This window comes from Eurytemora carolleeae, unplaced genomic scaffold, assembly GCF_000591075.1.
Source record: "Eurytemora carolleeae unplaced genomic scaffold, Eaff_2.0 scaffold1159, whole genome shotgun sequence".
NCBI classification, from domain to species: Eukaryota; Metazoa; Arthropoda; class Copepoda; order Calanoida; family Temoridae; genus Eurytemora; species Eurytemora carolleeae.
Window position 1 is genome coordinate 12,901 of NW_019397255.1, and position 11,792 is coordinate 24,692.

Sequence of the window (11,792 nt, forward strand, 5' to 3'; positions counted from 1 at the left end):
GTGGTTTACAAGGCCCTATTGATTTCTTAACATGACATCATTCAAGACATTGTAAAATTTCTTCGTTATTATCGAACATGCAAAGATTGATCCTTTTGAATAATGACTGCAAGGAAAAGGACCACCTGTTAATTTGTTCATCTAACGGTGGAACTTGGTCTGTTGTTTATTTATCAAACGGTGAAACTTCGTCTGTTGTTTACTTATCAAACGGTGATGCTTCGTCCAGAGTATCCCACACCATATTGTACAGCTTTCTAAACAAATAGACAAGATTTTTAGGTGAAAATAAATGAATTATTTGATAAATTATCAGAGATTCAACTTTAATCAGTCATTCTGTACCACCTAGCGGCCAGGCTTAAAATTTAGCTTAAAATTTAAAAATAAAGCTGATAATCGAAATTAAATTTTCCCAAAACCCTTTCAACAACTCATGAAAACTCCTCTTAAATCCAATTATTGAATACAAACGACATTTACCTAAATAAAATGGATTTTTTGCTCTCTGGTTTACATACATCCATATGGTTGTACGATACTGCATAGAATCACCAATCCCNCCAACCAACCAACCAACCAACCAACCAACCAACCAACCAACCAACCAACCAACCAACCAACCAACCAACCTGGATTAGAGGATTCTACAGGCACAAAATTTAAATCCAACCCAAGATGTCGAGTAGGAATTGTTTCTCCAAAACTTATCACTTTTGTCCTAAAAAATAAACATTGAAAATAATTAACTATTTATTTTTATTCTCAAGATTTACTGCATAACAAGCTCTCGAATGTATCTATCCAAGTACAATCCGTCTGCTATCAAAATCCCGCTACAGTGTCCAACCAGGACTGAATCCCAGGCTATAAATGCCACACAAGAGTAGCTATCAAAATCCCGCTACAGTGTCCAATCAAGACAGAATCCCAGGCTCTTAAATGCCACACAAGGACACAGGCGTAGCTATCAAACCCAGTTATTTATCTGATGCTCATAATGCCACACAGGGACACAAGCCTAGCTATCAATAAGCTATCTATATCAATCCCAAATGATGGGGACGATCCAATGCTCAAAATGCCACACTGGGACACAAGCCTAGCTATACAACAAGCTATATATCGATCCCAAATGATGGGGACAATCCGTTTGGCTATATCAATGTAGCGTTTTAGTGTTATGAATGCCTGCACACAGGGACACAATGCTGAGTTACTCTATAGAACTAACTTTATTTGATATCTTATGTCACAAAGTTGACAGGAATTCCTATGTCGTTATCTACATCACATGATTAAGGTAATCATATTACGTATTTATTGCAAAATTAAGTTTAAGGTGCGTATTGATAAGATTAGAGAGAAAAGATATAACGCAGTTAAGCCATCTCCATACATGTTTTATATCGTAATCGCATGATTTAAGTAATCATGTTAAGTATTCAATTGAAACGCAGTTTCAGTGAATATTGTAATCATGAAAATGAATAAAAATTATTAATAAATAAAAGATCCAAACATAAATAAATGAATGAGCAATGAATGAATAGAGTTAATAAATAAATTAATGAAAATAAAGTTATGAACGAATATTAGGATGAAATACTTATATTTTGATCGAAAACAAACTATAAGAAGTAAAAATCAAAACAAAAACTTCGCACAGATGATACCCAACACAATAACATATATTGGGTTATTCAATTTTACTCCACAAAGTTACTTCATTGCCCTGTTTTAGGGTGATAAAGTAACTTCATCACTCTACCACGAGAAAAACTAGGTCTGAATTTGAAATTTTAATGGCAGGGTGAAAAAGTATCTTTGTCGCCCTGGTGTAGCATGTAGGGCGATAAAAGTCACTTAATCAATCTAAAAAGGGAAATATTAGGTGTGTTAAATTCCTTCAAAATTTAATAAAAAAATAAACTTACTTGAACTTATTCACAAACTGCTTGAAGAACATATTAAGATCAGAAAGAGCCGGACTTCCAAATTCTAAAAAACACACTTTTAATACTTTACCGAAAATAAGAAAAACGTAATTAAGAATTTTCACAATTTTGCCAAAAGAACATTTAGATATGGACAGGTGTAAAGGTTAGATTTTAAAGAAAAACTACATAAAAATGAAAACCTTTTTTTTTCTGTTTTTGTTTGTTATTGTTTACTATAAAATCACCCTACCCTCCCCAGTNCCCCCACTAACCTAGTTCCTCCCCTCTCCTCCCCACTAACCTAGTTCCTACCCTCCCCTCCCTACTAACCTAGTTCCTGGACCTCTACTGATGGAAAGAATATATATTTAACTAGAGAGTTGAGTTTAGCGATCTGCGATCCTTCATGAGGTGTTGAGTAGAATATTACTCCTGTAATAAATGTTAGCCGTCAGGGTTAACAGGGTGTGTGTGTGAGGAACAGAAATGAAGGGGTGCGGGGGAGGGGGTTAACTTCTTGGGCAGGGCTTTACAAATTTTATTGATAAAAATCTTGTTTGTCGAAATTTACTGATTTTTGATAAATTAACAAAAATTTATGGAAGGCTAATTTTCCTTTGGTATTGTTTGCAAGCTCTGTCAGTTTTTCGTCTCCGGCCGTATCGGCGGCCGTCAACATTTTCTTGATGATGAGTCCGCCCATACTATGGCCGACGAATATGACCGGCCGGGTTCCAACACCGGCTTCACGTAGACGTTTCAGGATCTCTGCCGATCTATCGTCTAAACCAAACAAAGTTTAATATTTTTCATAAAAACATTTTAAAATATAAGTTCCCCCACCCCCATCCCCCCTTAAGGAATTTTTTCCCCTTATCTGAACTAAAAAAACATAGAAACATGACAAATCAACAAAAAAATGGTGGACCTAATTTCAAGTACCCTTCCGTTTTGAATATTAAATGGCAATTTAGAATGATAAAGTTATCGGTGTTTTCAATCTAAATAAATGTAGAATTCTTGTCTTTTAAGAATAAATGTGCAAGTCACTATTTTTAAGAATCAATAATTAAAAATAATAATTTTGCAGCTGGACAAAAAAAGGATATCTCATTCATTCTTGATCAGACAAGTTGTAAAAATCAGACATGCCAACCTTCACAATTACATCACTTTTGTCCTAAAAAATAAACATTGAAAATAATTAACTATTTATTTTTATTCTCAAGATTTACTGCATAACAAGCTCTCGAATGTATCTATCCAANTCGGTTACCTGACGTTATCTGACTCACTTTTTAACCAATCTCGGGGCCAGCAGAAACTATAGTCATCCTCACTTATCTAGATAGATAGATAGACATATAGATAGATAGATATATAGATAGATAGATAGATAGATCGATAGATAGATAGACATATAGATAGATAGATATATAGATAGATAGATAGATCGATAGATAGATAGTAATAGATAGATAGATAGATAAATAGACAGATAGATAGATCGATAGATAGTAATAGATAGTAAAGATAGTAAAAGATGGAAAGATGAATAGAGATCATTTTTTAGAAAGATAGATATATAGAAGGAAAGAAATCTCTATAAATTAGTTATTCCTTAAGTAATAATTTAATCAATATATTTCTGTAATTATGAATTGGTTAGTAGTGCATTTATAGATGAATAGTTGATTTCAGATTGCTTGGTTGGTTAATTAATTGATCGATCAAATAAATTTAATAAATGATTGATCAGATGAATTTATTAACTAATTGATCGAATGAAATAATAAATCTTTATATATTAATCTAGTTGTTATTTCTGTTTGCTTGTTTGTCCGATCATAACTCAGGAACCCCTGGACCGATTTGCCTCAAATTTTGATCGGGGAACTCGGGAGACCCATGGGAATATTATTAGCTTGGTTTTGAGATTCTAAGTTGAGTAAGTCAATTTAAATAACGAAAATTCAGTTTCCCGGTAAAATCGTTCAAGTGCGGGTAACTGGCGGGAGTAACTTTTAGTAACCTAAGCAACGCTGGGTTCCCAAGCTAGTTGATTAATAAAATGAATTGATAAATTGATTGATCAAATTAATTGATTTGATAGATTGATCAAATGTATCGTTTGTTTGATGATTGAATGAATTAAATAATAGATAAAATGACGTAACTGATTGGTCAAATGAATTAATTGATGAATCAAATGAATCGATTGATTAATCAAATGAATTGATTGATCAAATGGGTTGATTGATTAATCAAATAAAATGATGAATTGATTGATATTGATATAAACCTGTTTCGCTGAGAAATCTCTTATATTATCCTTGTCCTGCTGGCGCCAAGTATAGAATACTCCTAAAACATTATTATTCTTAAATGCTGGGGTTGTTCCTGGCATCAGGCAATCCAACCCATCCCAGGGTTTTTTCCTGACTTCAGGCTTTCCAACCCATCCCGATCCTGGGGTTGTTCCTGGCACCAGGCAATCCAACCCATCCTTATCCTGGGGTTGTTCCTGGCACCAGGCAATCCAACCCATCCCTATCCTGGGGTTGTTCCTGGCACCAGGCAATTCAACCCATCCTTATCCTGGGGTTGTTCCTGGCACCAGGCAATCCAACCCATCCCGATCCTGGGGTTGTTCCTGGCACCAGGCAATCCAACCCATCCTTATCCTGGGGTTGTTCCTGGCACCAGGCAATCCAACCCATCCCTATCCTGAGATTGTTCCCGGCACCAGACAATCCAACCCATCTCTATTGTTTTGATCATTATAATTGTCTCGTCAAATTAGTAGCGATCAAATCCAAGTTTTATTCGGATTCAGCCTATACCCTTTACTTTTATTGCGAACACTCCCTTTAAAGGATTGTGAATTAACCCAAGCTACTTTTTTAAAAAACAGAGGCCACTATAAATTACCTCTCCAGTCCCAGGAAAAAGAAATATTATGCTGGAATCATTATAAAAAACTCATTTTAAAGGGAGTGACCAAATATAGACAATAAGGATTTTAAGATCGAATTTTCGCTCTTGCTGAACAATTTTACACAGTAAAAACGTCCCATATCATTTAAGATTATCTCGAAGCTTAAACATCAAAATGAACACATATTACTCAAAAAAAACTGGCTTTTTTAACTTTAGCCTTACTTCAATTTTTCTAAGTGATTCATTCATCTTAAAATTTATCATTAGTTCTGAAAATCGTACTTTAGACCCATTGACGATCTAATATGATGTGGGACACCCTGTAGGTCTCAAATGAATCCTAAACAACTACTTTACAATCCTGCACTCTCAGCTGGACTTCCATGTCTACACGATCACTCATTTCAAAGGTCAAATTGGAACTTTCAAGATTATTTCTCTTCCAAATAAAACACAATTTAACTATCCGATTTTAAAGCAGGGTTCTTTTTATAGAATGGGGGTTAGATTAAAACAACATTTAAAATACATATCTAAATATAAATTTTCTTCGCTCATATTTATATATATATTTGTATATATGTTAGCTATGTTAGCTGGACCAAATTGGCTGAATTTTTTAGGGAACTCGGAGGTCACATAGGCGTAATGAAATAGATTTTCTTTTCAAAATTCGATTTACTTCTTAAATTCAATTGCTTTTTTACAGAACTAGATTTTTTTTCTTAAGTGTTTTAAATTTCCACTGACAACGCCGTGCACTTGAGCTTGTATTTAAATAATACATAAAGAAGGGGATTAATAATAAAAAAACATTTTCTACCTCCCAGGAGACCGTGTACGAAGACAATGTCAACTCCCCAGTTGCTGAGCTGGTTCTTGTGCTGGACATAGCGGTCAGTCGGCAGCATCAGGTAAACACCAGGCTCATACCTGGATAATTATAATAATGATAATAATAATGATGAAACAGATGATGACGATACAAATCTCAACATTCTTCTTTAAAAATAAAAATGCGAAAAATCCGCGAAAATAGCTGCTTAAAGAGCTAACAGCTAACATTGTTACTAGAAAAGGAACGCGAAGCACTCTAGAAACTTATTCATGATAACATGATAACATGATAACATGATAACATGATTGGATGACAGGATGAAATGTTTACAAGTTAAACGAATAAATGATTTAATGAAGGTAAAGGTCATACTATAAATACGCTACACTAAAAAAACGCTACACTAAAAAAACGCTACACTAAAAAAACGCTACCCTAAAAAAACGCTACACTAAAAAAACGCTACATAGGCTATATTCGCTACAAGTTTATTGCCTGTTTCTGTGTGTGTATAAGTTTATAATTTATAGAGATATATATTCGCTACTATTCTAAAATAAAATATATATAAAATATATATAATTTATATATTGTTTTAATTTGGTCACCACCTTAAAATTTTCATAACCATGTACATGGTAACAAGTTCAAGGTATTGTTCAGTATCGTACTACTCCCCTCCCNTAAACCTTGAAAAAGTTTTGATGGTTCTGAGTTAACTGTTTTTGATATGAATGACTCACTAAGTTAACCTGTTCAGTCCAAAGTTTCCTCTCCCATTAATAATCCACATAAAAAGGAACCTGGAAAACGAAAAAACAAAAGGCAGATTCCTGTTCCTGGAGATAGACGAAGTATTTGTAATATTGAAAACCCACAAATAATCGAAATATCAAGAGAAAATATTGAAACAGGCGATATATTTCAATTTTTAGATAATTCCAGCCCCAAAAGAACTAAACTGTCGTATACAACAGATATCACTCATCCAGACCAGACCATCACCAGAATTTGTCATCTTTGTAATTTAAATTTTAAACGTAAGAGAGGCTCAAAGAGGTGCATTTGTGGCCGTTATGTACATGTAAAATGTCATAAAAATATAAGTAATTGCCCATTCAAGAATGAATGTCTGTAATAATATGTGGTACACTTATAATTAACAGAAACAGACAATAAACTTGTAGCGAATATAGCCTATGTAGCGTAGATGATGAAATGATTAAATAAATGAAACTAATAAATAAAAAGGTAAATGAATGAAAGGATGATTAAATAAAAAGATAAATAAATGAAAGGATGCATGGAAGGATGAATGAATAAGGATGAATAAATAAAAAGATAAATGAATGAAAAGATAAATGAAAGGATGAAAGGATGAATAAATGAATGAATGAATGAATGAAAGGATGGATGAATGAATGAATGAATGAATGAATAAATGAATATAACCTACTTGTGAACCCCAAATTCTTGATCTAGGTTACATAAAGCTTTAGTTGCTGGTAGAGATACAAGCAGGTTAGGATCCTGCTTCCAGGCCGCCAGTACACCTACCCAGCCGTTCCTGTACAGTGTATATAATGTATATACAATATACAGTACACCTACCCAGCCGTTCCTGTACAGTGTATATAATATATATACAATATACAGTAGACCTACCCAGCCGTTCCTGCACAGTGTACATAATATATATACAATATTCAGTACACCTACCCAGCCGTTCCTGTACAGTTTACATAATATATATACAATATAGAGTACACATACCCATGCATTCCTTTACATTGTACATAATATATATTCACTATACAGTATACCTACCCAGCTATTCCTGTGCAGTGTACATAATATAAATTCACTATACAGTACACCTACCCAGCTATTCCTGTACATTGTACATAATATATATTCACTATACAGTATACCTACCCAGCTATTCCTGTACAGTGTACATAATATATATTCACTATACAGTATACCTACCCAGCTATTCCTGTACAGTGTACATAATAAGTTCAGTTCACCCACCCAACTGAACCATATTACCTCAACCATATTGATGTTTTTTAACATGTTTATCTATACTTTTTTCTTTTGACCTTTTGGAACCTACCCTTTAAAATCTTATCTACGTCCTGTAATCTTACCATGTCTTAAAATTTGATTGATGTTGAACTTCTCGTCCCTTATTGAACTTCTTAACCATTCTGATCTTTTTGACCTTCTTAAACTTTTTGAACTTTAGACCTTTTCGAGGTTCTTGATCTTTTTGGACCTCTTGGCCTTATTCTTCTTATTAAACTGCATTGACCTTTCTTGACCCGTTCGTAACATATCGACCTGTTTGACCTGTTTGACCCGTTTGACCTGTTTGACCTGTTTGACTTGTTTGACCTATTTGACCTGTTTGACCTGTTTGACCTGTTTGACCTGTTTGACCTATTTGACCTGTTTGACCTATTTGACCTATTTGACCTGTTTGACCTATTTGACCTGTTTGACCTGTTTGACCTGTTTAACCTATTTAACCTTATACCTGAATAAGTTAGAATGATGTTGAGGGTAGAGACTAATATTTGCCAATATCTTCCCAATCAATGATTTGATCCTGGGGTTGTCGGGATGGGCCTAGAAGTATCATCATTATCATTGTTATCATTTAATTTTGTCTAATTTTGTCCGTATCTTCTATCAGTTTCAGAATTTAATGAAATTAAGCCGGGTCTAAAATCCCCCCAAAACCGTTTTCAATTGAGCGCCGGCTTAAATCTTGAAAAATTGATTACAATTTTAAGTGGAACCAATCATATTTGAGCGGCAGCTCAAATTCTTTAAATTCGGCCTCAGATTGTATACTTTTTATTCTTCTATTGGTTTAATTAAACCCTTTAAGCATTTTGTTCACGCACAAATTTCAAAATGTCTGTAAAATCCCATAATATATACAGTATACACTTCTAGAATTATTTTCCCCATCAAGAGAAAAGTTGGGAATGAATTTTCGAAGAAAAAATAATGTAAAAAAAAACAAGAAGGTGGGAAAAATAATTTTCAACGAACTCCCACACTGGGGCGGCAAGATAAAACACCATTGATTAATTGATTGGGCATAGATTGACTGACATGATATTGACATATTGATTGAATATTGGTCGATAAACTGTTTGAAACATTGATTGAATATTGACAGCTAATGACTGATACATATATTTGACTACCTGCAGTACCATCTGGAAGAGTGGTAGAGCAGCTAGAAGCTGGGTACATTGTTCCTCTACAGTAGAGTGGGAGAGAAGAGCCTGCAGACAGTATTCTACCAATGTCTCCTAATACAGGCACAATTATGACAATATTTTGGAGATTACGTCAAAATTCCAGAGATTGTGAGATTATAGCATTATTATTATATTATATTATATTATTAAAATATTCCAGAGATTATGATAATATTCCGGAAATTATGATAATATTCCGGAAATTATTATTATATTCCGGAAATTATGACAATATTCCAGTTTATGATAATATTCCGGAAATTATGGCAATATTTTGAATGACAATGCTTCATATCATGACAAAATTCTGGAAATTATGACCTAGTGACTCTGACATTTACCTTGTTCCTATACCTTGACCCTGACCCTGACCCTGACCTTGACCCTGACCCTAAACCTGACCTTGACCTTGACCCTGTACCTTGACCTTGACCCTGACCCTGAGCCTGACCCTGACCTGGCTGATCTGTGGTCTAGGTATAGAATGAATATGATGAGACTCACGGTGGAATTCATAACTTAGATCAGAGTCCAGTAGTTCCTCGTCATCTCCTCTAAATAGATGAACAATTAGTTTATAAAGGACTGTATTCGTTATTTCAAGTATCTCATAAAGTATCCAGTGGCATGATAGATTCACAACTGTACCCTAACAGCTGTCTGATAAAAAATGCAAAGAATGTTAATTATCGAGTTCTTTACAAAAGTAACTTAAGCAAGAAAATTTTCAGTAACTTCTTATGCAAACATTGTTTTCTTGCTACAATAAAGGGTTTCTACTATCTCGAAAAACCATTCTTCCCCGCCCTCTTCTGAACATTATGTTCTGTATGTTAAAATAAAATTATAGGTTTTTTTTCCGCTGAATAGGGGATATAAACTATTTTTAGGGAAATATAAAGGAATTTTTGGGTAAAAAGATCAAAAAGAATTAAAAAACTTTACTTTAGTTGTCCAATTTTTCGTCCCCCCCACCATATTATCATCATTCCTCCCCACCCCATGGGGCAGGTAATTCTGCAAAATATTCACCCTGTACAGAAGGTTGTTCAGGCAGTAGGTCTCAAAGGATGATAAAGTACGTTACAGGAGGTTTCAACAAATTTTGTTAAAAAGAAATTATATTTATATTTGGCTTGTCTGTCTGTCTGTCAGTCTGTTTGTATCCAATAAACGTCAAAACGGCTGAACCGATCGGGCCCAAATTTTTTGTAGGACATCTAGGGACCCCAGGGAAGGTTTATGAATGATCAAAATTTTAAATATTTGTCTCCGTCAAAATTCGATCTTCATTAAATTTTTTAAAATTTTGAAAATCCATGAAATTTTTTGTGAAAATCCGCGAATTATTTTTGTTTTGTTTTACGATGTACACAAAGAGAACATGTCCACAATTAATTTAGAAGATGGGCACGAAGCGCCCTATAAGGCTAGTTACTATAAACAACAAAAAGTACGAAATTTTTTTTAAATACTTAAAATAAATGTTACCTTTTTAAATAATCGTCTAAAGCTGTTGTTGTGTAGTAAATTATACAGTCGTTCAGTTTATCTATATAAAATAACTATTAAACTCTTTTCAAGCTTGACCAATCAAAAGTATCAGTTAAAGGGAATGTTGACTTCATTTCATGTGATTATTGAATTAAAGAATTCCATGCCTGATTCACAACAGCACCTAAACTTTAATCCTTCTTCTGGGCATGAATGACGATAATATTCAGGAATTTAACCAGTGTGGGTTGGAAACATGTGGATGTATGAGGTAACCAGTGTGGGTTGGAGACATGTGGATGTATGAGGTAACCAGTGTGGGTTGGAGACATGTGGATGTATGAGGTAACCAGTGAGGGTTGGAGACATGTGGATGTATGAGGTAACCAGTGAGGGTTGGAGACATGTGGATGTATGAAGTAACCACTAACCAGTGTGGGTTGGAAACATGTGGATGTATGAGGTAACCACTAACCAGTGTGGGTTGGAAACATGTGGATGTATGAGGCAACGACAAAAGAAGGAAATTGACCGAATTCAACACATTTTCTGATAGAAAAACAACGACATCTTCCTCACTATTGCTAAGAGTAAGGTTGTAAAGGATAATGGAGTGAATTAGGCAATTAACTCTTTAATTGGAGAATTAATTGAACTAAGGCCGAATTTAAAGAATTTGATCCTCGGCTTAAATTTAGGATGCGGCTCAAATATGGTTGGTTCCACTTGAAATTGTATTCAATTTTTAAACCGGCGCTTAATTAAAACCGGTTTTTGGGGGATTTGAGACGCGGCTTAAATTCATTAAATTCGGACACTGAAGTCAGTCAGTCCCGTTAACTAAGCATGTCGCTGACCTTCATCTGAACCAAAAGTTTGCGGCTCACGAAGAAGAAATGAAAATGTTAAAGGGACTGTAAGCGTATTCTCAAGCTACCCTCCATACAAAGATGGCAATGTCTGATTTATAACGGTACCATTGAAAATGGTGAAGAAAGAATAATGATTGAAAAAGAATATTTCTGCGAATTTCTCCATTGTTTCTTATAAAGCAAGAAATGCGCACGTCATGTTTGTAAAGAAACCAAAAATAAAAATAGACAGTTTAAATAAACAAAACATGGATATCTAATTCATACTTGTTCAGACGTTTACGGGTACAGTTGTATTTCGAACATTGCATTTTTCCAATGCGGATCCAGAATCTTTTCAAAGCAGAATAATCATCTCGATTTTTATCCGAGGAGACTAAAGGGTACTATTGTTCATTGGACATGTATCTCGCTTTTAAATGGAGGA

General features: G+C 34.3%; 1 protein-coding gene across 1 annotated transcript; it reads right to left on the minus strand.

Moving 5' to 3' along the window:
* Positions 1-621: 621 nt before the first annotated feature.
* Positions 622-10,593, minus strand: LOC111713068 (protein SERAC1; the record flags this gene model as incomplete). Its single annotated transcript, XM_023487859.1, has 12 exons — positions 10,491-10,593; positions 9,457-9,553; positions 8,943-9,050; positions 8,261-8,352; positions 7,175-7,285; positions 5,704-5,813; positions 4,243-4,304; positions 3,216-3,284; positions 2,556-2,736; positions 2,271-2,372; positions 1,938-2,001; positions 622-721 (listed from the first exon to the last, which is right to left on the minus strand). Coding segments are annotated over exons 3-12 (903 nt in total), but the record flags the coding sequence as incomplete, so codon positions are not given.
* Positions 10,594-11,792: the final 1,199 nt, after the last annotated feature.